This window comes from Argiope bruennichi, chromosome 10, assembly GCF_947563725.1.
Source record: "Argiope bruennichi chromosome 10, qqArgBrue1.1, whole genome shotgun sequence".
NCBI lineage: Eukaryota > Metazoa > Arthropoda > Arachnida > Araneae > Araneidae > Argiope > Argiope bruennichi.
In genome coordinates, this window is record NC_079160.1 from 120,026,602 (window position 1) to 120,053,946 (window position 27,345).

General features: G+C 27.3%; 1 protein-coding gene across 1 annotated transcript; it reads left to right on the forward strand.

Moving 5' to 3' along the window:
* Positions 1 to 130: 130 nt before the first annotated feature.
* On the forward strand, positions 131 to 26,432 carry LOC129988167 (testis-expressed protein 2-like). The gene is made up of 8 exons (XM_056096320.1): positions 131 to 1,659; positions 3,059 to 3,303; positions 7,839 to 8,517; positions 16,997 to 17,247; positions 18,121 to 18,216; positions 20,611 to 20,829; positions 21,376 to 21,496; positions 22,196 to 26,432. Exons 1-8 carry the CDS (start codon positions 469 to 471, stop codon positions 22,271 to 22,273), a joined length of 2,880 nt encoding a protein of 959 aa, XP_055952295.1. The 5' UTR covers positions 131 to 468; the 3' UTR covers positions 22,274 to 26,432.
* The last annotated feature ends 913 nt before the right edge of the window (positions 26,433 to 27,345 follow it).

Sequence of the window (27,345 nt, forward strand, 5' to 3'; positions counted from 1 at the left end):
GATTTTTTAAAAGCTTACGCAATTCTAAAAAACTTTCGAAATTATTTCACTCTGTTGAAAAACCTTTCAATTGTTTTTCAAAGTTGGCACTTGTTAGAACATATTTTGTGTTCATAGGGGGAGTATCTGCTTTTACTTCCACTTTCTATTTTTGTATACAATTCAATGTTTTGATCGTAAGTGTCGTAGTTGGGAGAGCTATCTGTATGCTGAATTGAATCGCTTTCAAAGCTAGTTATTTCCTTCCTGTTAATTAGCCGGAGTTTCCACTTTCTGTTTTAAATTTTTTATTCTGAGTTTACTGAAATAAATTTCTGGAATTCTAAGAATATATAATTTTTATATCATTTGCATATTGCTGTAGCTTTTTTTATCAGTTTTTTTTTTAATGGATGTTTTTTGCTTTTAGTTAAAAACAAATTAAAGATGTTTTTGTAATAGAATTTCTAATATTTCCTAACTAAAGAAATGAACAAATCTTTCCGTAATATTCATGGATCTAAAAGCCGATCGTCCTCAACAACTTTCATATCTCTCCATTTTAATAAAGCCGACGAAGAACAGTTAGAAATAAGCTATGGTGATAAAGGTGAAACAGCATCCGAAGCTGCCAAAAAGGAAGAAAATATACCGGAAGCAACATCGGCATCAGAAAATAAATGTCCTGAGGAAGATATAAGTGATAATGATGAAAACTTATCCAAAACAATTGTTGACAAAGATGAAAAAAATAGTCGTGAATCGACTCCAGGCCGAGACTCAGTTGTTAAGGAATACTGGTCTCGAATTAGTAAACGAGCGTCTAGTGTGGATTCAGACATGGGAATCCCAGATAAACCTCCAGATCCAAATGAAGGATGGATGTTTTTTAAAGATATCAAAGGAAAGCTTACGAAAACCTTAGAAGAGCGTAAGTCTTCTATATCAAAATCAGGTAAGGATGAAAAAGGCACATCAGAGAGTGATATTGAAAGAAAAGATTCTTGTGATTATATGGACCCAGATCGTACTCCAACAGAAACTGCTGAGGAAAAGAGCTCTTTCAAACTGAGTCCTGCAATTGAGGCGGCAGAAGTCGAGAATGAAGATTCTGTATTTGCTGAATATATTGACGACAAACTTGAAAGAGCCAAGTGTGAAATAATATCAACAAAAACAGCTACTTCTTCTTCACAGTTCTTCTTGAAACATCCTCCCAAACCATCCGCTGCAAAAATGGATATTAGTATGACATTATCAACATTAATGGCTAATCGTCAACCAAGTATGGATATTGATATAGCATCAAAAGAAAAGGAACTGAGTACAGAACCTGTAAAAATTGAAGAAAATGTATCACCTCCAAAACTACCAGAAATTCATACAGAAAATGAATTAAATGGATTATCTGTAAAAATTAGAAGATGCTACTATTTTATAAAAACTTACTGGAACACAGTGATATTTCGTATTCTTGTTGGCATTTTAGGTCTATTGTTTGTTCCTGTACCTTCCTGGATATGTGGGTTTATTGCTGGTGCTGTCTTATCAGGTTATTTTGTATATTTTTTATTTAAACCAGGTAAACCGAAGGAAGCCTTTGTTCTTCCTGACTTCAGTCAGCCATCTCCATCCAATATACCAGTCACAGAAGTTGAAGATGAAGTTATTATTTATAAGGTAAGCATATTTATATCATTATATTTAAATTTTCATTTATTTAAAATAGTAATCTTATTTTGATACGCGCATATTAATTGCATACCAGTTCAGGACTCCATGCTAATAGTTTTTTTTAACTAGAATTTGATCGTTTGGCAATACCATATGGTTATTATTCAAGTATCCCTTATTTTAATCTTAAAATATGCTTCATTATTATACTTTTAAAATTAAAAACAACAATATTATATTATTAAAAACAACAATTTTTTTTTTAAATGCTATTTTAAAATCATATTTTTGATTTCTTATAAATATGATTTTATTCTATATGAAATCAATATATAGATAATTACAGAATCATATATATAGGTAATCACAGTCATTTTCATTTTCTAATTCTGTAAGCTCTCTTTAATTATGATTTACTTAATTTGCAATGTGTGCACATATATATATAATATTGTAATGAGTGTGGGAACTACAAAGTATTAAGTATACTGTTCATGTCATTTTCAAATCTTTTATCATCCTATTAAAAAATGCATTAATACAATTTACATTTGTTGATTAAAATATACCATTATTACATTTTTAAAGGCATCACCATTGACAACTTGACTTTAGTATTGATGTATAATGAAGATAACCAAAAAAAGAGATAAAATGAAGGGACTGTGGTGTAAATTTTTCTCATCTGCAATATAATTTGAGATCAAATATATTTTTTAAAAATATTCCTAAATATAAGATTGCCAGTGGTATGAGAGATTTTATTGCCACTTGATGCTAAAAAATGATCAATAGAATGCCTAATATTTATATGCAGTTCTGAGAACTGTTAATTGTGTGACTAATAATAAGAATTTTTTTTCATTTCATCTTTAAACATTCCAGTATAATTAAAATATAGTTATATTATTAGAGTTTTTAGAAAAAGTGGAGATTTCACCATTGTTCATAAATTTTCATTTATTAATGTTTTTAAACATTTAATGAGTATTATAAATGATAATTTTAACAATTTTTTTTAATGTTATGTAAAAAAATTACCATTCAGTTTTTTTTTTTTTTTTTTTTTTTTGGTGTTTAAGATGGGATAGTTTTTGCTGTTGATGTACTTTTAAATTTAAGCACTGAATTGAATAATCAAAATAAAGACTTATTGAATAAATAATAATCATAAGTGATGAATAAAATTTTATAAAAAAAAAGCTGATTTAGTGAGTAGCTGGAAACAAGAATAAATCTTTTTAAAAAAAATCACTCCATTTTTAACTTGACAATAAATTACTTTTTTTAGCTCGTGTGAATTTAATGATGTACTTATATGAGCATCATTTTCTCAAATTTCTTGTTTCATTACTGTGGTATCTAATGCTTTTTAACTATGTAATTTTTTTTTATGTTTATCTAGGGTTGGATGAATATTTTGCCATATGATATGACTTATAACCCTGATACTTATCATGTCAATTGTACACGGTCATTGTTTATTCGACTTGACGGATCTTATTTGCGAGTGTCCTTCCCTCAAAAAAACATTCCAAAAAGAGCTATGTTCAATGAGCCACGACATGAAATGCAGTTTGTCCATCAGCAACATTATGATATTACAGGATCATCTGTTGAGCTTTTACCAGTTGGTCTGGCAAAAAAGAGGTACATTTTTTTAAAAAATTTTAATACATTTTTTTCTTTATATAAAAATTTATATATTTTAAATATTTAAAATTTTATCAATTTTGGTTAATTCACAATTATGCTTCATTAATATACAGTATTTTAAAAAAATTATTTATTTATTTTGCTTATTTGTTTTACATTATTATTAGTTGTAAGCTGTGTTTAAAAAAATTAAAAATCAATATACAAATAAAATTAGATTTTCTTTTAGATTTTTATTTAAAAAAAAATTAGCTTTCTTAAAAGAAAATAACTTATTCATATTTAATATTAAAAAGTGAATCTTTTTTCTTCCTTTTTTTTTCCCCCTTGCATAAAATTATCCACATGTAATTTTTTCCTCCTTATTATTTTAAACAAATAGCTATTGAAGGTTTTTCTTTTTCTTATTGTTATTATCCTACCTATGAGGATGAATAAATAATTTACTTCATGTTGCACAATAATTTGAAATATTTGCTTTCCATTATCTGATAACATCTGTGCATTCATTTCTGTCAAAGACTTTTCTGAAACCACCTGTTTGAATAATAATGTCTTTTCTTTTTCTTCTATTTTCTCTGCAGCTGACAAAATAAAAGGAAATGAAATGAAAGCAATATGATGTTTTTACTTTTCCTTCCATTTGAAGTTTTAGAAAAGAATCTTATAAATCTTTAGTTACTAATTCAGAATCATTATTATTCAAAAATTAAGAAAAATACAATTTCAAATAATTGTGAATTTTTCTCTTTAAATTTCTTAAAATCAATTTGACTTTTTTTAATGTGCTGATAATATTGAATGTTAGGATTTTGTTCTCTAAATTGTTCTTTTGTTCTCTTTTCTTGTTCTCTAAATTTTAGTAATTTTTATTTCATTGTTTTATTTATCAAATTAATTTTAATAATTAGATAATGAAAAAATTACAGCTCAGATATATAAAAATATTATTCAGATGTTAGCTTAAAAACCTTTTCCTTTTGAAACTTTTTTAGGTTAAATAGAATCTTCAAAAAATGGAAGCAAAGTATAATAAAAAGCTTTAGTTAATAGCAAGTTGAAAGAAAAATTATTCAACAAACTAAAATGAAATATTTGAAATTAAACTTTGTTTATCATTTTTTTTTTTTTTTTTACTTACAACTATTAAAAAAAATCTTAAAAGCAAGCAATATTGAAAAGTGTGTGTGATATGGTAGAGTTCCATTCATATTGTTTAAGAAGTGTTGATTTAGATAATATATTAAAAAACAGGCCTTTAAAGATATCTGTATTCGTAATCTGACACTAAAATATTTACAGACATAGCTTCTTTCTTATATTATTTAGTTTTGTTACATAATAATTCCTCACATTCTAGTCCAGTTCATGAGGGGGGAAAGTCCTATTGATGTGCTATTAATTATTTTTTATTTTAATAAATAAATAAATATTTTCAAGATAAAAAAATTTATTTTGAATAAATATTCATAATTTATTTAATTAAATCATTTAAAATAATATTTTAATTTTAATAATATAAAAAATTATTACATATTTATTTTAATAATCTAAAAAATTATTGCATATTTATATTATGTCCTGCTTTTATAAACTTGGAATTCAGCATCTAAAAGTTGAGTAAAATTTAATGTTCTCTTTTTAACTTTGTCAAATTACTTTTAAAAGGGAAAAAAGAAATATATATATTAGCGTTAATTCTTTTTTCTTTCATAATATTTTTTTAATGATCATATTTTGTGTCTAGAAATATGGTAGTAACATATAAAAGCTTTAGTTTATATTTTCATACATTGATGTTATGAAAGGATTTTGCGTTTTCCCTTCCTACTGATAAGTTAGGTATATGTAAAAAAAAAAAAAATCGGCTTTAATAAAAAAAAAAAAATTAATGCTTCTTAAAATGGATAATTTAATCCTCATATCTATTAATTTAAAAAAAATTGTTTTCTAGATTGAATTTATAAAACATAAATAAAATCTTGATTTAAAATTTATTCAAGGATTTATTGAATTCTAAAGTCTTTAATTGTACAAAGCTCACAATTTATACTTGTATTTTATTGCAACAATTTATATTGTTGATACCAATTTGTATTATTCTAATAATAATAACCTATAAAATTTTATTTATGAAATGAAACATTTATATGCATTAACACAATACTTTTTAAAAAATTTAAAGAAAAAAAATTAATATTAAGAAAAAATTTTACCCAGAATGATAACATAAACCATGTAATCATTTTTTTGGAAATATGAAATCAATTTGACTCATATTCTAAAATTAATCCTGTCTGAAGTGTTGCAATATTTTATTAAAATCTAATCAGATATTCATGCATGTTTCAGTACCCTTTATGTTTTACATTTTTTTAAAAACTCAAGCATTAATGAATGATAGATTAGATGCAATAAAAAGGAATTGGCCTTTTTTAAAACAAAAACAAAATTTATTCGAACAAAATTTAAATGTTATTGAAACGCAAGCATGTGTATAATAATAAGTGTGATTAAACCATTGTTATTCTATTAAATGGTATAAATTTAAAAATTAGTTTTTTGTTTTTGTTTATAAAAGTAACTTTTGTTGTCAGAATAAGAAGATAACATTTCGTAAAAAAGAATGATAACATTTGATTATCTTGTGTTGACACAGCATGATCAAATATAGCTTTTGTGCAAAAAAACACAATCTAATCAATCAACTCAAAATTTATAATAAAAAATATTTTTTGTTTAAAATAAATAGGGTCAATGTGTTAAGTTTTTTTTTTTTTTTTTAAATATATATATTGTTTTTAAAAAATATTATCCTTAAAGAGAAGGGTAGCATATAGAAATTATATAACTAATCTATAAAAATTAACTTTTAAAAAAGTTATTAATGTAAATGATTCACAAAAAAATGATCAAAATCATTATCTAGATTAATTTATCCTATCAGTCATTAAACTATAATTTTGTTCAGCTGCAGAATAGCTTTTATTATTTGCAATTTGTTTTCTTTTTAACATTTTCTCTGGAAAAGAATTAAAACTTTATATAATATACATAATTGTCTTTATATTTCCTTTAAAAAATGTAATCAGTAAATTATTTTATTCTTAAATAAAATAATATCAAGGATCAAAAGGATACAAAATGGAGCTAGAATGAAATTGACTCTTCTTAAATATTTGTCAACTTGTACATTAACCTTATTCCATTGACTAACTTTTGGCTTAACTGCATATCATTAACAAATTTTCTCTTAACAGCACATCTTTGGCAAATTAAGCCATAGACTAACATGACATTATTGGTGATAAATCATTGGTTTCAATAAACATGATATCTTTGTTGGTTAATTGCTGGCATGTGGTTAATTCATAGCACTTATAATTGTATGGAAATAAAGAGTCAGATTGATCATACTTGGTGTCCTCTATTGCTACTTAGTGTCAATTTGATTCACAGTGTTTTGAAAATTACCGGATAAACCGGAAAGACCAGAAAGTATATGAATATTAAATGGGTCCTCAACTGTTTTAAGATCTCTAGGTAGCATAACTAGTAGAGGGAGTTCGACCTCTTCCAGAATCGATAGGATCATAGTTGAGTGAATGGAGGAGTCGAATCGATTCTGTTATTATTCCAGTGTTAATATTTTCTATTACATACACTAGATAAATTAGAGTAGGCCGGGACAGCCTGGTTGGTAGGGCGTTGGATTCGTGTTCCTTGGGTTGCGAGTACGAACCTCGCCGGCCGAAGACTCTTCGCGTGTGTGGTGGCTCCCGCGCGTATAAATCTGTCATGGTCACAAAGTCCTCCATGTCAAGAGTAATACCACTGGGGATACTAAATCATAGGTGATCGTTCTCTGATTCAGGTCTAAATTACGATCTGTGGATGAGTGATTGAAATGCATGAATGAAATCCGCCTCGTAAAAAGGGTTGTGACGTTTGTGTAGCTAAGTCGTACTCTTGGCCCTAGATAACACTACTGAAAAACTAGAGACGTACTCTTGGCTTAAAATCACTGACTTCTAAAGTCAGTGGGCTTGTCTATGATAAGTGGCATTAGGAGCAACGACAACAGATAAATTAGATCAATAAGTTTTAAATTTTGAAAAAAAAAAGAGGTAAAACTTAAGATTCTTTACATTTACTGCTATCTTGATTCCTTATCATTATGTCATTTTTGGTAGTTTTCTTTCCATTTCATTTCTAGTTTCTATACATCAATAATCAGTAAACTTTGAATCCAACTATTAATTTTATTACATTTTATTTGTAATTGTTAATTTATCCTTTTAATAATCTAATACTTTCTGTCACTAGCGTCTTTTATGAAATGTAATTAAATTTAACTGTATATGTTTAGGAAAAAATTTAATTTCTGTGATGCAACAAAAATTTTATAAGCGGAAATATCATTATATTCATTAATTTTTTAAGCTGAATATTAGTGTCATTAAAAAGCTTTTATTCTCTTAGTTGTTGAATTTGTTTTTAAATATATTTCTTTCTTGTTTCTCTTCTAGGTTATGGAGTAAAAAATATCCTATTTGTTTAAGAATTCCTAATCATAAACAATCTGTACTCTCCAACTTTGCGAAGGATGCTGTTGATTCTGCTGTGCCAACGAAAACAACTGGTCGCAAGGAGTCTCCTGTTAAAAAATACATTCCACGCATCAATGAAAATAATGAAGTTGTTTTATACTTATTCGCTCGTACAGATAGGGAGAAAGATTTATGGCACAACCGTTTTAAAAAGGCTTCTCGCTTGAAACTCCTGAAATCTCATTCCCCATCTTCATCCCCTAACATAGCTGCTATTGACACCTATTCTTTGGAAAGTAAAAGAACTATATCAATTGACTTAGCTTCATTACAATTGTGCTCAAATGGTGATTCTGAATCATTAGATAAAGGGAATGATGAAGTTGATAGCTTTACTGATCTATCAATGTCGAAGCAAGAAAAATTCAAGATGTATATGTCGCACCTGATGAATCCCGTTCATCATGACCATCCATTATCACTTGGAATGAAGGAGAAGAAAGATGAAAATAGCAAAGTTTCTAAATCATCTTCATCACAAAGTAATTTGACATGGTTAAATGTTTTACTTGGAAGAATTTTCTTTGATTTTTTGACAGAAGATATGTGGGCACAATTGGTTGCAGAAAAAATTCAAAGGAAATTAAGTAAAATAAAGGTAAATATAAATTTTTCTAAATATATATTAGATTATTTTAAAAATGTATATGCTAGAACCTATAAAGTGATATTTCAATATTTAAAACTTCTCCTTAAAAGTGATATTGATCCTTTACTGGAAGAATTTTTGTTTTATCTATATTTGGGCTGGTAAAGAGGTTGTGCTGTTAAATTATTCCCTATTGAATTAATTTGGTTGTCATATAGAGATCCATCACCCTATAGATAGTTTTATTCCCTGACTTACATATAATAATTTATTGTTAATTAGGAGCAGTGTAGTATGGCCAATCGTAAAGACTACAGAACTTAAAAGTCCAGTAAAATGCAGGTTAAATTGTTTTATCATGTGAAAACATGATGTTGTTTTGGTTTGATTTTTTTGAAGCCTCAAAATGCGTAGGCAACAAATTATTGAAGCCTCAAAATACGTGGTCAACAAATTGGTGAAGCCTCAAAATACGTAGGCAACAAATTGTTGAAGCCTCAAAATACGTAGGCAACAATTTGTTGAAACCTTAAAATGCGCAGGCAATAAAATTGTAGAAGCTTCAAAATGCGAAGGCAACAAATTGTAGAAGCTTCAAAATGCGAAGGCAACAAATCGGCGATCTATCGCTTTTGAGACATCAATTTTTCACTTTTAGGATTATTAGAAAATAATGCAGAAAGTTGTAACATTTGGCGATTTATCGCCAACTAAAGTTACGACTTGATTTCCAAATTGTTCATTCTCTGAATTCTTACAAATTGTCTTAATTAATTTAAGTCATTAACCAGTTTAAAACGGTTTGAAACACTCACGAAACTATCAGATTACGCATGCGTAGACATTTAGTAAAACGATGAGTTTTTTTCATCTCAAAATCGTTCGAGCTCCAAAACTTTGTTACCAGATAGAAAAATTGAAAATGAAAGTTTTAAAAAAATTATCTTTATATATATGTATAGAAAGAGAGAGGGATAGAGAAGGCTCGTGATTGTTTCAAACCGGTTTAAACTGGTTAATGACAAATTAATTAAGACAAATAATGACTTAAAAAATAATAATGTTCTCACATAATAACTTGAAATTTGCGATCGTAGATTTCATTTTTTATCTTTTTTTATTTTAATTTCGCTGTTTTCATTCTTTATGTCATGGCAGCGCTTTGTGAGTTTTTTGACATATTAGATACACCATAATTTCTAAAAAAAACTGGCTAAAAATTCAAATTAAAACATCATTCTGTGTGACTCTATTTTTAACCTGTGATTTTATGTTTCCAAACAAGACGCAGACGATTTTATCTCTGTAATGTATTTATCTACAATTGTGGAAATTTAAAAATTATTCCAAAGCTTCACAATTTCTGTCAGCAATGAAAAATATTAAAAAAATTCTTTGTTCCATGATTTTTATCTTTTTTTAAAAAAATTTTTTATTATTTTTTTTTCTGACAGAATTTTTATCTTAATAGAATTGTTTGTAGTTTTATCCTCTTGCATTGTGATCATTTAAATTTTGTTTGAACTGTTAACTGTGTATGACGAAATATTTCAATGCAAAACGAATTAAATATAAGTTCATTACCGGCTAACAGGTTAATTGAACTGAAATGTTTTTGAAACTCTTTATGGGTGACCCTAAAGGTAGAGGATGGAATGTGAAGTAGTATTATTAGAAAGATATCTTTACTATTTGAATTGGAATGAAATAATAAAATTTCTATACTTTTTTGCAAGGTGCGTAGTATCGTAGAAAGTGCTTGAATTTGAAAACCAAATTTAGGCATCTTAAAAGAGCTGTTTTGAAGAGGGAGGAAGGCTTTTTATTTCCTTAAAAGTGCTTAATTTTCTCAAAAATTGCAAAAAAAAAAAAAAAAAAAAAAATCTGTCAGTCGTTGAATACGGTGAATTGGAAACATATAAATCTTTGCATACCGGATATATCAAGAAGAAAAAAATAAGAAGGGGGAAAAACGACGAAAGGAATAAATTCAGAGAAGGGATCTAGAAATTGTTAAGATAAAATTTTATGAACTTTTTCCCGCTCATTTTCTCCAACAGTGGATACCGCAGTGTATTGAAATATTGGAATAGTTATTCCTAAGAGGCAATGACAAATACAAACCGTGGCAAACTTGCTGCAACTCATAAAACGTTCGAACTTTTTTTTTGGATGATGAAGAATTTATTTTAGCTACCTTTGATGAGTGTATGTTTAACCCTTTATTTGCTGTTAAAGAACAATGTGCAAATTGGCTCTGATCAACAAAAAATTAGAATCAAGTAAAAATGCATCAGAGTGCATTACAATGGGTTAATTAGTGTGGGGCAGGCAAAACAAATGCCGCGGAGGCCATTATCAGGGATGCGATGTTTTGGAATAAATATATATATTTTTTAAGTAACGTAAAATTGCACAACTAAATAAGTAATTGAAAAGTTAAAACTTTGTTTGTTAATTATTTCTAAATTTATTTTTTTAAATTTTAATTTGCCATTTTTATTTACTGGAATTTAAAAATTTTAAATTAACAAATTTATTTTAATTTGTTAGTTATTAATGTTAGTGCGATTATTATTATTTTTTTAATTTTATGTTAACATTATGTAGTTGGCAACTGTCTTTGTGCGTGATAACATTTTTAGAAGTTATTTCAAAAACTATCGAAATATTGCTTCATTTCTGATTAATAAAAACTAATTCAAGTGTCGAAAAATTACATTGCAATGCACGTTCCCACCCTCCAAAGTATATTTGTGTGAAATCCGGTAACATTAATTTCTAACAGTTTGTCCTTTAATGTGTCAGTAAACGCAGGCAGGAGACAATTATCGTTTTTAATATTAATAGATATAACTACATGAGGTGCATTAAATACAAATGATTCTTTTATCTAAAAGGGTGTCATACGGACATCTAAAAAAGTTTTTATAAAAAGGTAAATCGTTTCGAAAAATTTTTTATGAAATTTTACTAGCCTTACTCAGAAAATGTTTGATGTATTAATAATTTAAACTACAGAAAAATAGATTTAAATGAGTAACTTGCCGTAACTTGAACAATTATTTCAATAAAAATTCTGATATAGAAAAATATAAAATCAATATGCATTCCAAAGATCTTGTTAGGATCAGAATCAGCTTGCTTGAGGGCTTCGGGGCCGATATTCTTGAGAAGCTTCCACTGAAATCATATATAATACACATTCCGATTTGTCAGCTATTAAATTTTAAAATGTAATTCCAAATGCTTTTACAATTAACTATATCGACTACTTTTAACAATCTGTATGTTAAAAATTATTTGTGTAACTGCTATTTTATTGTTTTTATTTTCTCATATACGTTGTATAGAGAAAGTATAGTAATCGTCAAAAAAAATTCGAAATCGAGATTTTGACGAATCTGCACGTTTTAGACCTCCCTGAGTTCGAAAAACACATTTTTAGAAAATGTTCGTTTGTCTGACTCACAAAGATAACTCAAAAACGCTTTTGAGCTAGACGTTTGAAATTTGGTATACGGTCTTTACACCAAATTGGCAGATTTCTATCAAAATTTTAATAAAATCTGATAAGTTCTTTGTTCAAAGGTAAAATCTGTTCTGTCTGTCCGACTGTTCGAATACAAGTTAATAAGATTACTACAAAAAGAAGAGAGCTAGATAGATAAGAATATAGTACTGAGATTTAACATCTATAGTGTCAAATTGTGAGCCAAATCCAACAAGGGGTTGATTGTCTGTTGGTCTACATTTTCAGTAATGTGTAAACATGGTAATTCAGAAACCCAATGACTTAAATATATCAAATTTGGTATGGGATTTTTTTGACTACATGTGCAGTTTTTTTTGTCAAATCTTTGTTTCAATCGGTTGAGAAAAACGTGCCCTAAAGCACAAATTCGAGTTTCGGATACTATTAACGACATGTCAGAGGTTAATCGCCGAAACACTTGCCAAGGATGACACGATAGAGTCAGTAAAAGTTCTATATTCACGCATAAGGCTAGTCTTTCATAACTATAATAGTATACGCTAGTTTCTGTGGCATGACAAGCTTATTTAGGAGTATGGGAGAAGGTTTTGGGTAAATAACTCCCCTGGTTTTATAAATAATTTAGCTGAATAATTAAGATGTATAACCAACTACTAAGCCATTATATGTAATTAATTAGACTTTACCTATTCCAAACACCCTCGTAATATTTTTGATGGGGGTATATGAGGATTGCATTAAAAAAATTATCATGGAGATTCTGATATTGATCCTGGACGCCATTTTATGTAGACTTGCCCCTGATCTCAAAAAGATACATCGAAGATAGTAGAGGCTGATCTAAAAACATACATGAAAGGTATGTATAGCATTTAACAGCTCTTATTCTTATTACCGTGAAGTCTCTGTAGCACGTTACACATTGGATCATCGTTCTCGTTAATATGTTGTTTCGAAGCGATCTCTTGAACAACCTAAAGGGGTTTTACAATACGATATTTAATTAATATTTATTGCGATGCGGTGTTGCGTTAACCAATTGCACAAAATCCAGTGTCATGAAATTCTAATTTGGGGCATAGACTTCGTAATTGAACCGTTTTTCGACGTAGCAATCCTGTGAAAGAATCTTGCGCCAGGAAGTATTCACATCCTTTTCTTTCCTTTGATTTGGAGCCGTACATATTCATTAATAACTATTTCTTTTGCGGTGAGCATTTCAAATGCCTCCATTCTTTTGAAAATTATTATTCGTTGGATCAATCTTGAGAAATGTTAATTTTTGTTTTGTTTCGTCTTATATTTAAAGTTTAAAAGAAATCTTTATTCTTTAAGGCTGAGATTTTATTGCTTTTTTAAGTTTTTATAACTCTTACACATTTTTTGATTCCAGTGAAATCTGTCTTTCTTATGTATATAAGCATAATTTTCCACTTGCGTGGCCCAAAGGAAGAAACTTTCGAAATTTTATCTTTGATTTATTTCATCCCAGGAGGCATAATTTGTGCAAGAAATAATATAAGCTATAATAAAAAGCTTTCTGTTCCCATCGCGATAAAACAGCAGAATAACAGAATGTGTTCCTTTTAATGGTTTTACTACGAAATTTTTATAAGGATTTAGTTGATATGCGTCGACTTAGGAAAGGGAATCGTAAGAACCTTTAAAAACACCTACATAGGCACCAGAGATTCTAATCCAACGATGTGTTCTAATCCCTTCGCTCGTGGCGCTGGGGGGAAAAAAAAAGCAATTTTAGAGTGTGTGTTGGTAATAATTAAATTTAAAAAAAGTGGAATTAGTTTTAATTATATGAACGTCCCATTCGAAAGCAACACTAGGGCTATTTTGAGACCGACCTCATAATTTTGAACCGCAGTCAGATGATGAGGGTGACACCTGAGTTGCACTTCCCTCTCCAAACTTCCACACCACACCACACCAGCAGGAGGATGTTTGGCAAGACGGATTTAACGAGAACCAGAACCTCTAACCCTCTGGTTCCAAAGCCGAGACTTTACCACCAGGCCACCGCGGCCCGTGTGGAATTTGGATCTGGAAAATTTTAGAAAGTAACATGAACTAATTTAAATTAAACTTTAGGAAATTAAGATTTAAATTGGATTATATATATATATATATATATATAATATATATATATAAACATTATTTTATGGGAAGCGGAAGACAGTGAAGAGACTTTCGATTTCATGACGTCGTTTTATTTCATCTTGGAAACGCGTGCATTATTTACAAGCGAAGAGCACACACACAACGACACAGAAAGGAATGAGGAAAAAGCATTTGAACATTTTATCCCTGGTCTTATATAACCTAAGATTTTGATAGGGAAAATACTTCTACATAATGCTAATATATAATGAGATTCCGATAGGGATTTTCGCTACACGCGTCGACAAGGTAAGGGAAAACACAGGTATCTTTTAAAAAGAATGTGCTTACTGGACATTTTTCTATCCCTTCTCGCGGAGCGTGGGAATGTGAAGTTTTTATCCGATTCAGCAATTTTGCAAATCTACTCTTGAATTAATTAAGTAGAGAAAGGGGAATTGGATCATTAAATAAGAGAATATTTTTAGAATAAAGTTACTATGGGCTAAATTAAGATAAAATCTTGGAAATTAATTAAATTGAAATTAGAATTAAAATATCATTAAGAAGTTAGGAATATGAAATATGGCAGGAAGTTACTTATTTCGTATTAGAGATTCTCTAAGTACGGATTTTGTAACAATTCAATCACAAGTTTAATTTAAAATTTAAAAAATTAAACATGTTTCCGCCGTAATATCTAAAAATATTATTGCAAAAAAAAAAAAAAAAATATTTTTACACCATTTAAAAGAAAAAGATAGCTTTTCAATAATACTAGTTCTGTTTGAATGAATGGTTTTTTAATTTTAATAATTTTTAATAGTTTTGAACACAATTTTTAAAAATTTTACTGTTTTACTGCACTCTATTGTCGTACTGTTTTTTTTAAAAAATTTAAAAACGGTATTTTTACGGTAATGAAATTCAAAATACTATCTATGCTTCATCATGGCTTTGAATCGTGCAATTTTATATTATTAACATCGTAATAAAACAAAAAGTTCTTTCTTTTGAGAACGTCCTTCAAGAAATTTTATTTCCCAAAACTTTTTTTGCGATTTGTCATCGCCGCTTGTTGCTTCTCCTTTACTTTGGTTGCCTGAAATTTTCTTGTCCATTTACTTCAAATGCCCGAAAAGTATGCATTAACTATGCTAATAAAAGAAGAATTCCCCATTATCAACTCTCAAATCGGATGCTCTACTATAGCTCTACTATAAAATGTTTCCCTCCACCAGAGGGGCCGCAGTGGCCTGATGGTGAGGTCTCGATTTCGAAACCGGAGGGTTTCAGGTTCGAGTCCCGATTCCACCGAGGAACCGTCGTATGAGCGGGTCTGGTGCACTTTAAATCCATTGAGACCAAATGTCCTCCCGTTGGTGTGGTGTGGAAGTTTGAAGAGGCGGATGCCAGCTGAGATGTCATCTTCAGCATGTGAACACGGTTCAAAATTATGAGGTCTGTCCCATAATAGCTCTAGTGTTGCTCTAAAAAACTGTACATTAATTAAACTAAACAAATCAGCATCCCATGTAAGCCAAATGCGATAGAGTATGCCGTGGGAAACACGAACCAAGTTTTTCAAAAGCAGCAGGAAATGGTCTACTGAAAAGAATACTCAGGCATTCTGAGAAAGCATAGTACTTTCTGCTGAAAAAGAAAGAAAGAAAAAGAGCGAAAAATTAATGTGATTTAGCATAAACTGTGAATTTGCAAAGAATATGGATATACTTAGCAGTTTCACTCAAATTAAATTCAGACATATGACATTTTTTTATAGATACATCTGCACTTTTGAAGCATTATTTTTTCTTGTGAAATTATTTACTGTGCTATGAAGGAAATGTATTGTGCTATGTACTTGCTGTTAAGAATTTAAAAAAAAAAAAAAAAAAAAAAAAAAAATCTAACTTCTTGAAAAGTTGTTATTTTTGCATCCATTTCTCACTATGCACCTTGCTATAATTATTTGAAATTATTATTTTTGAATCATAGAATCTGATTATTAAAAAAAGAAATATTAAACAGTCAAATTTTCTACTATTTATATCATTTTTTTTGTGTGATATGACTCTTGCTCAGTTGAAGTTATTGATACAGATGTTTACTCTAATCATAGCCTAAAAGCTAATTTCTAAAACATTTGGTGGTCATATAATAATTTGAAAAAGACTCTGAATGATGTCAAGAATTGTAATTTTGTTATTTAAATCAATAAATATTCTGTTGTAAAAGAATTTGAGTGCTACGTTTTTATACTATGTTATATCCTATTAGCCACATTTAGTATAATGTTGACATACTGACATTTTAAACAAACAAAAAAAGGCATGACACACTTCTGCAATTAAAACTGACCAAGTTAGGAACTTTAAATGTGTGTCCTTATTTTAAAGGATTTTAGATCACTTCAAGCTATATGAAGGAGTATACCCTAATTTATGGGCTACACTTGTGCAGGATGGTTATGGATTAGCATAAAGTTGTGAAAATCAAAACTTCATAAATATTGGTCATAAGAACATGAACTAAAATTTTAAACCAAAAAATATTTCATCAAAAATATCTTACTGAATATAACTAATAAAGCTGGAGAACTGTATAAAAATTCTTTTCTGCATTACATTTATTACTTGAAATAATTCTTCAGTCATTTAGAACATTTTTCTGAATGGAAGTATATATCTCTTGCAATTTAGAAATTAGCTGTTGTTACATATTTAGAATGAGCATTCTGAATAAGTCTTATGTCATAAGTTCCCCAGTACATTTGACAGTATTGTTAAAATTCTATGCAATAGTTTGGCATCAAGTTCTAATGATTTGACATTTTCCAAAAAAAACATTCTAAATAGAAGTGTATCTTTTTTTTTCTAGTTACCTGTATTCTTAAAAGAACTTACTGTTAAAGACATCAATTTAGGCACAGCATTACCTAAAATCCATCGAGCATCTGAGCCATCCGTTGATCAGCGAGGTCTTTGGATTGATATTGATTTATCTTATAATGGCTTCTTCCAAATGACACTGGAAACAAAAATAAACTTGTTGAGATACAAATGTGCTTCTGAAGAGCTTTCATTATCAGAGGTGTCAAAAGAAACTGACAGTATGGAGCAAATTCTTAGGTTTGTAATCTTATATTTGATATTTTTTAACTCTTTCTTTGTAAATATTCTTATGTTTTTTTTTTTTTTTTTTTTTTTTTTTTTACTAAGGAAAATAATTGTACTAATATTTACAAATATTCAAATTATTTTCATCTTGATTAGTCTTTTGTTTGAAATGACTTTTAATTTCTCAATAATAATTTTTCTAAAATGGCATCAAATAAAATTATTGGAAAAATTGTAAAAATTATTTAGAAATATGAAATGTAATTGGTTATATTGCAAAAAAAGTAAAGAGAGGAATTAAGAGGCAAATGGGAAAAAGGCTATGCTTGAAACTGTTCCTCAGACATATAGGGTATAAGGTAACTTTTATCAAACTTTACAGGAGATCAGCTTGTTCATTTTATTTGTATAAATAAAGTGACCTTGGTGCTCTTTTAAAGTATTTAACTTTCTAAATTACTGGTGTGTGGAATAATATTCTGTGTGTTTGGGGCGAAATAGAAAAAAGTATACGTAATTGTGTATTTCTCTTATTTTAGCGAAAGTATATAGAATGTCTATACCCCCATGATGTTGAAATATGTATAAAAAAATTTTGTTCTCTACATTTATGTGAATAAAACTAATATTTTTTCAATAATAATGTTAGTGCAATGCAAACAAGCTATTATACTTGAGCAGAATTTTTCAAATTTCAGAATTTTTTCATTGTTATATTTTATAATCTACTTTATATTGATAATTTTATAAAGCAAATGTATATTCAAATATATATAGGAAAAGAGATTTTTCGTTAAAATTTTAAATTTATTTTTTGTATAAGTTCATTTATTTATTTAAATTAATATTAAAATTAGTAATGTGGTTTTGTAATCGACATTGCAGATCACCTGTTTACAACAGTGAAGAAGAAGACAGTGCTGAATCGTCAAGTGACGAAGATGTATCTATGCTTGACTCTGCAACTGCTGCAGATGAAAGGTTTGAGCTCTTTTGACAAATTTTATAAATTGTTTTAAATTTTTTCACAATCTCTATTTTTATATCTTATTTTGTTATTGAAAATTTAAGAAAGGTGAATTTAGTCAAAATGTAATTGCTGTTTCTTACAAATTATATTTTTTATAAGGTGATATAAATTAATGAGCAAAACGCTAATTGATAGGTAGAACAAGGGTGAAACATTTGTCTCAAAAAAACATTAAAAAAAGTATCAGACTTAATAGATTTTCTAATTAAAAGAATAATGAAAAAAAATGGAATAAAAAAGTAAATATGTTACCAACTCATCATAATATTATAAAAATTGTTTTTAATGGAAAAAAAATGGAATGTTTTTAATGGAAATTAATGGGGAAAAAATTGGTCTTCTGTATGCTTTTTCTGAGGGAATTTTTTTTTTTTTATTGGATGTATGTTTTTTATTTAATAAAATTGTCTATGTTATAAATTAACAGCCAATCTAATGAACACATTAAAGCTTATTTTGAATTATTCTTTTTCATTTTTCAGTACTTTAATTAACTTCTTTCATATCTTTACAGATGGAATTTTGTAATTGGTTTTTTTCCCCTCTCTTTTTATTGCGCTAGTTTTAAATTTTGTATATCTGTTGTCAATGACAATATACTTTTTAATATTTTCTGAACTTAATTATATATTGACTGTTTACTTTTTATTTTTTATTCCGTACCTTTTGTGAAGGGCCACGGTGGTCTGGTGGTAAGGTCATGGCCTTGGAACCGGAGGGTTTCAGGTTCGTGACCTGATTACACCGAAGAGCCATCGTGTAACTGGGTCTGGTGCATGCTATAACTGTCCGCACCAAACGTCCTCTTGCTGATCTGGTGTGGTGAGGGGGGTGCCAGCTCAGGTGTCATCCTCGTCATCTGACCATGGTTCAAAATTACGAGGTCCGTCCCAAAATAGCCCTAGTGTTGCTTTAAAATGGGACATAAATATAACTAAATTAAACTAAACTATACCTTTTGTGGTATTTTGTAGTAAATTCAAATTTGTAGCCATTTTGTAATAAATTCAAATAAAAAAAAATCATCAAATTTTCATTAGTTATCACTTTAACAAGATAACATAGCAAAAATATTAAACTCGTATAGTCGATAAATATGAAGTTTTAAATATAAGATGTTTTTGATCTCTAGGGGTCATGATTGTTAAAGATCTGCTAAAATGTTCTGAAATAGTCTAAGAACAATAACAGTAGGTAGTTCTCCAATAATAAATCTACCTAATGGAAATTTCAATAAAAAAACTAACAAAAACTTCAAGCTTGATTTGTTAAACTCCTAATTATGTATAATTTGTATTTAATTTAAAAAGGAAATTATCAAATCAGAAATATCAAATAATTTTTTAACCTTTCAAAATTCTTTAAAAATAGGGCTGCAGACTTTGAATCTTTGGATACAATATTTCTGTATCATCCATTCTGGCAATAAACTTAATAATCAGCATCTAATTACACACAAATAGATGAAATTTTGATAAATGATTATTATTGTAAAAATAAATTTCAGCAAAGTTAAGAAATTTTGAAAATTATAAATATTTCCCACCCAGATTTGGAACCATTTGAAAATTTGTATGTGAAATTTTCTGGGTGGGAATATTTGTGGATATGGCTAAACATTTACATGTTTAATCTTAAAAATTTAAATGGAAAATTAATCTACTTTAGCACATAAATGCTATATGAAGATTTAATTTTCATTATAATACAATTTTCAATTCAGTCCAATATAAAAAATTATTTGTTCATGATGAGTAAATATTCTAATTAGCTGTCAGTTTTTATAGCTCATTAAATGGTTTACTGTATATGAACATGTTAATATTCAGAATAAAAGGCCTTCTGCTAAGTCTTGTGTTTAATTATTTCTTCTGACCTTTACTATTTGCGAGAAGGGATACTAACATCCAAGTTGTGATAACTTGCAAACTAGAGTTTTACTCTGTTTCCTTTTCAGAAAAATTATGAAGCAATCATTTTTATTATTATTAGCAAATGCTTCATTATAGTTTATACAATTATTTATTATAATATTAATGCCAATTATATCAATCACATCATAAGTATAATTTATTTTTGTATATTTAATATTTTATGAAATATTATTTCTGCAATATAATGCTTTAAATGCATCTCTCTGGTTGACATCTGAATTTTGGGTTACTTTAATAGTAAGATTTAAATTATAAACATCTAAAAAAATCTTACTAGCTCTTATTTCCTTTGATTATTAGTTTTGGAATATATTTAAAGATATTTCTGTTGTTAAGTGAATATTTGGAATTTCAATTGTTTTGTCTTTTATAATTTTATCTCAGTCTCAATAAACTTTCTTCTTTCTTTAGTGCTGCACAACTTGCTGGTGGAAGCACAGGCAAGAAACTGTTGAGACTTGTAGATAGATTTGCTCAGTCCACATATTTTCAACAAGCTGCCAAAAATAAGTACATAAAAAAAGCCATGGAAGATATATCAAACACTCCTCTAGTGTTGACAGTTGAAGTACAGTGGCTAACTGGAACTTTAGCTATTAATATCCCACCAATGCCAACAGATCGTTTGTGGTAAGAACTTTTTTTAGCATTACAGGATGTATCATTTATGTTATTTTGTATTCTCCCCCTCCCACATACACATGTGTTTATGTAAAAGACCTATTCATATTGTTGCACATTACTTAGTTTGTGCAACAATATGAATTGGTGTTATTTTAGATTTATGTAGTTTCATAATTAAAAAAAATTAGAGGAGTTAATTAGAAATTAAATTAAACTAATTAGAAAAAGTTAAAATTATCATTAAATTGTTTAACTGGAGACACACTGATATATTAAAGAATTTTTTATATTAGTTTCTATTTGCATAAATATAAATAATATTGAAATTTTTATGCAATTATATAAAGGAGGAAATGGATTCATCTGAGCAATTTTAAGATTTTTTTAACAATATATATATATATATATATATATATATATATATATATATATATATATATATATATATATTTAAGTAATGTTTCATTGAAAACAATAATATGTATTGATAGAAGTTTGATTTCAATATATATTTATTTGTCTGCATTTCTTATTTTAAATTTTTCCCATAAGGTATGGATTTCGTACAAATCCTCACTTATCAATTGTGGCCCGTCCAAAGCTTGGTCATCATGTAGTAACGTTGACACATGTCACTGAATGGATTGAGAAGAAACTGGTATCAGAATTTCAGGTACATAAATTATTTTTCTAATATTTTGTTTAGTTTCTTTTTAATGTTTTTTTTTTCATTGATTTGCAAAAATTAGTATGTTAAATAATTAGCTTTAAGCTTTATTTAGCTTAGCTTAAATAATAAGAGCTTTAATATTCTTCAATTCTATTGTCAAAGATTTAAATAATGTAAAAAATGTAATAATAAAAATATATGAACTGCAAATTAAAGGACTGTAAATTTCTAAATGAGTTTTTACAAAGATTCCTGTTATTTACCACAGATATTGCAACTACTATAGACTTGAGAATTACCTACATTTAAGAATTACTTTTCTAATTAAATTACATTATCTATAATTAAAAATATTATTATCTTTCATGTGCCCTCTTTCTTCTATTTTGAGTCATCCTACCCCTTTTTAATAATAAAAAAAATGAATATGTAATTATCTATCCTGTTTCATTTCACCCTTTTTAATAAAAAAAAATGAATATGTAATTATCTATCCTGTTTCATTTCAAGAAAATAAAATTGCAGATGTTAATGACATTTTTTAAACCAACAGTGCCTAAATGCCATTTATTTTTTTAACTACATGCATTATTTGGTTTTCCTATTCTTTTGAAACAAGTGTATATTTTGAATTTTAAGCATGTGTAAGAATAAAAATTAACTTTTTAACATTAAGATTTTGTCTTTATTCTTTTCTTTCAGAAAATCCTAGTTATGCCAAACATGGATGATCTTATAATACCAATAATGCAGTCGGACCTTGAGTTTTCTAAAGCTTAAAATCCTGCTACTATTTACAAATTTGTATAGTATTTCTAGTCCTTTGAGAGCTGTTATTGTTGTGACTATCTTTATTTTTAATTGTCTTAGAACAGATATATTAAGCTTATTCTTTCTCTTTTTTTTTTTTTTTTCTCTTTTTAATTAAATGATTTTGTATAAGTTATCAAGAAGCTGTTAATGGCTACTTTAAACTTGTGATAAATCTGTCATTGTGATTTGTGACAATGATGTATTTCATAAAATTTTTATAATAAGATGTGCTTTAATCTTACTTGTGTATCTTTGGTACTTAAAGGCATATTTGATACTCTGTGGTATGTAACAGTGACAAATGTTTCGATGCTTAATCAGATACTATTGTTAATTAAGAGCTTAGGAGTAGGAGAGTTGTCTTGTGAGAGTATAGAATTTGAGAATTTATATAAAAGAACAAAAATATGCTATAACAATATGCAGTCCTCTTTCATATTTAGTGGCATATTGTTATTAAGATATAAAGTATTCTTAAAGAATTTTATTCAAAATTAACAGCAGTTTGATTTAAATCAGCATTTGCCAATGCTTGCTTAGAACCAAATTTAAATGGAATTACATGAAAGGCTGATTATAACACGCTTTCATTTGAAGATTTATGTTTAAACTTGTAAATATATCATATCTATGTGTTGGGCAAAATATTGTAGAAAATAGAAAGAAAAGTGTTCTGTGTACTCACCATTTTGAAATGAAGCATATAATATTTCTTTAGTAGATGACACCAAATATTCCTTTTCATAAAAAGATGTGATTTTTTTCCCCCTTTTATATACTCTACAACTTATTGTGTAGGATTTTATATTTTACTTTTTACTTTTCATTTTCTTTTTCTTTCATTTCAATAATTGATTATATTTCTACCAAATAATCATGTTCTAGCTTTCCCCCCCCCCCGCTTCCTCTCTTTTATTTACAAAGCATGCAGGGAATTTATTTTTGATGACTTGTTCCTATATATTTCATTTTTTTTTTTTATACAAAGATTAATTTTATAATTTAGCTATCAGCTACAGAAGAATATGAACGTTACTTAATTTTATCAATTTCACATTCATTTTACAGAACATAATTTATTTTAAAGTATCTAGTAAAAGAAAGATTAAAGTTATAGACCTCAGTTTCAAAGTATTATCTCTTAAAATTGTGAAATAGACTGTTTGATATTGAAGGATATATTGAAAAAATAATTATCTGTAGAGCATTGTTTTAAGTATTATCTAAGCACAATTAAATGTACCGTTTTTATTTATTCTATTATAAATGTTCATATGTTATTTATTGTTATGACATTTTGTCATAGAATAAATGTTATTTCAATGTGCAAAAGAAAACAGTAATACTGGCTTTGTTTGAGAAGGAGGTGGAGGAGAATTCCTTTATTATGATATTTCCTTTAAAAATGGAAGACCTGGTTTGTATAAACATCTGTTCAGAGCTTATTCTTAAATGTATAGAGTGAATAAAGTTTAAATTCTGCTTCCTTATTAATATAGTTTCCATTTGAGAATTTAGTTTGCCTCACTGAATTATTTGATAATTTTATATTTATTTAATTTATATTTTGAAAAATCCATTTGTCAAAAAATGTCATTAAACATTTGGATGTAAAATCTTTTAATTTGTGATAAAATGACATGAGAAAAAACTAATGCCCTGCAATCGTGAAACATTTTGGAATTGTAAATTTTTTGTCTATAATATATACTTTAAAACAAGCTGTGAAATCCTTTATATATTTTACTGTTTGATTTTTTTAAATCATTCTTTACCAGAGAACAGAAAAAAAACTTGAAAAACAGAACAATAAAAGAATGTTTTATAGTTATACAGTTTTGCAAATAAATCTGATATATCAATAAGCATGATTGATTCTTTTAAACAGAGTATTTGGTTTTTGTTGTCTGTCAGAAAGTCTTCTTATTTCCTTTATTAAGCAAATAAATTTTGTGCAATTTCAAATACTCTCACCAACTTCTATGTGAGGGTATTTCACACCAGTGTTGATGGATCATACAAGTATAACTTATATGCTAATTTCAGCATTTGTGATAATTGACAAGCACTTATCATTTTAATCAGATGTATGCATTTAATAACTAATTTCTGGCATTTGATTTCTCAATAGTTATTCTTTCCTTTCCCTTTTGTGAAAAAATATTGAAAAGTGTCAAATCTTTTATTTTTTAATTCATTTAAAAACACACAAAAATGGAACTAACATAAAAGCCAATGCAAAGCTTTAAACTTATTTTTTAACTTTCTATTTACATTGTATGTACCATAATTGAAATTCTATTCTGTCAAAGTATTTTGTTGTACAGTCTAGTAGAAAACTTTTTTCAGTATAATTCAAAGAAATAATAAATCTGACAGTCTGTTCATATTTCATTTATTTGGAATTTATGTATATATTTAGCAAGATTGCTTGAAACTTTATATTTTAGGGCTTTGGTCCTAGCTTTTGGTTGTGCAATAATTAATAGTATTCAAGTACTAAAAATGTTTTCTTGTTGTTCATGTTTTATGAAGTAATTTATTGAGGTATTTTTTTATATTGGGTTTTTCTTTAATATATGTATTACATTTATGCTGTGAATTAAATTGGATGAGATATAGTTTGAAGTTTGTTATGCAGATATATGAGATATAGTTTGAATTGCTCATGAAATGCTAATAATGTGTTGCATCTGTTAAAATAATTCTTTGTTTGCAAATCGATATATAGAATTATTTTTAATCATTTTTTATTCATTATTTGTATATTTATGCCATAGAAATTGTACTTTATACTATTAGATATCAGTCAATTTTAATAAGATCCAATGTTAACCATATTACATTCCTCCATGAAATGATGTAATATTCATGGTCTGGTGCATGTAATTTCTCTTTAAATTGTATAAAAAAGTTACATTATTAATATTTTAAAACTAATATATTGAAAGAAAAATGAAAACTTTTGTTCATAGAATTCATAAATATAATCCTATTAAAATTTGACATAGTGTTGAAGTTGAAATGTTCATCTATTTTTAAACATCTAATTTCTCATTTAAATAAATATCTAAGTTAAAAAAAAAAACTATTCAGATAAAAATGTGCCAAGAAAACTAATGATAATCAAGTATGTGACTTTTTAATGAAAAAGTTGAAACACTTTCTATGAAAAATATTTTGCCTCTTTACAAATAAAAAGTTACAACGAATTTTTCATTTTTATTGAAAATTGTGCTTTCTATTAAACTCATTAAATTGATATTGCATTTCATACTGTAAAAAAATAAGTCTTTCAGTATAACTTCTGGAAGAAATGAATGTTAATGTGAGACATCAATTTTTAATGTTTAAATTTTAGCTATAGTTTTTAACTGTACATAATATTGAAAAAAGTTTTGTTTGCAATACGATCCAAAGAAAAATGGGATTTATACAAATTTGAGATACAAGTCATAGCTTGTGAACCAGTAATACTGTTTTGATGTGTTAACACAGGGCTTCTAGCATTATGGGTTGTGAAAAATTTAGCAAGTCCATTTTTCCATATTCATCAACATTGAAAACAAAAGTATTAATAGACATCTTATTATGCAAGATGTCATCAAATTTTACTAAATACTTTTCCTAATTATCATTAATTAATTTTCATTTCTGTAAAGGAATGTATAAATATAATCCAACTTTAGGAGATGGTAATAAAATTTTCCTACAAAAAGGGATTGAGAAAAGTTATTAGAAGTCCTGTTTTAGATAGCTGAAAAAAAATTATTGACATCTAATAATATATATAAAGAATTTTTTTCATAAATAATGAAGGCAATTTCGTAGTATTTATGCGCAATTTGTTTCTAATTTTTGTTGGTATGTATTGTGTATTTGATGTTATGACTTTATATGTTTGCTGTGATAATTGACCAATGTGTGTGTGTAATGTTACTTTAGGAGCAATTTTTCAAAATCTTCTGGTGAACTCGATGTTACATGACATATATGTTAAATGTTTGCTTAGTATCTAGTCAGTTTTGTGTATTTTAAATTCGAAATTTTTATTTCATTTTAAACAGCCAATGAAATAAAGATGAAAAGATACATTCTGTCTTTCAATATTACTGTTGCATACATATATTTTAAAATATTCAGTCTGTTAATGAGACAAATTGTTTTGATAAAACTATGGTTCTTATATTCTTATCTTTATTTTTTAAACCAAATTTTACTAGTTTTAACTTAATTTTAAGAGAATTTATGACAAGTGAAGTATTACTTAGTATACATTAAATTGCTGTATATGCATTTTTTAAAACGTTTTTACAAAAAGGAATTTTACTTTAAATAAATTAATTAAATTGCTGTTGCACAGATAACTGTTAATTGCGAATGCCATAAGAATTTTAAAAAACAATAGTTTGAAATCATTATTTTAAACAACGATTATTATATATGCATATTAATTTGCTTTATCACAAATATGATGTAAATATTTTCTTACTTAATAAAATCACTCAAAATTCTGTAAATATCATTTTATTATTATAAAACATTGCAAAAGATTAGTTTATTTTGAACATTTTGCTTATAACTGAAGCTTACACCCAGATTAGCATTTCACCTTTCAAGCTACATTGCATTTAAAACATATTAAATTTTACATGCAGCAGACATATATTCATGAGAAACCATTAATTGAAATAGATCATAAATGCTTGACACTGTCATCAGGTTACAAAATTACAGAAAAGTTATCAATAATTTTATGGAATTTAATAAAAAAAGGAATTTTGACTGATGTGACATTAGATGATTATAATGCTTTATAAAATTCATTAAGATAAATTTTTTTCATGTATTTCTTAATAAATGATAGTTTGGAAAAAAAATTTTCCTCAGTGGTAGTCATTAAATAATTTTGTAATAAAATTTTAAATGTGAGAAAATTTAAAGCACTATAATTTATGTCCAAAAGCAGCACTGAAAATCAGTGAATTTTTAACAAAATTATTACAAGCTTTAAACCTAATTTTAGAAATTGAAAAATT

Coding starts and splice junctions, on each gene's coding strand:
- LOC129988167 (XM_056096320.1), top strand. CDS start 469: ATGAACAAATCTTTCCGTAATATTCATGGATCTAAAAGCCGATCGTCC. Junction 17,248..18,120: donor AGTATGGAGCAAATTCTTAG/GTTTGTAATCTT, acceptor TCGACATTGCAG/ATCACCTGTTTACAACAGTG. Junction 21,497..22,195: donor AACTGGTATCAGAATTTCAG/GTACATAAATTA, acceptor CTTTTCTTTCAG/AAAATCCTAGTTATGCCAAA.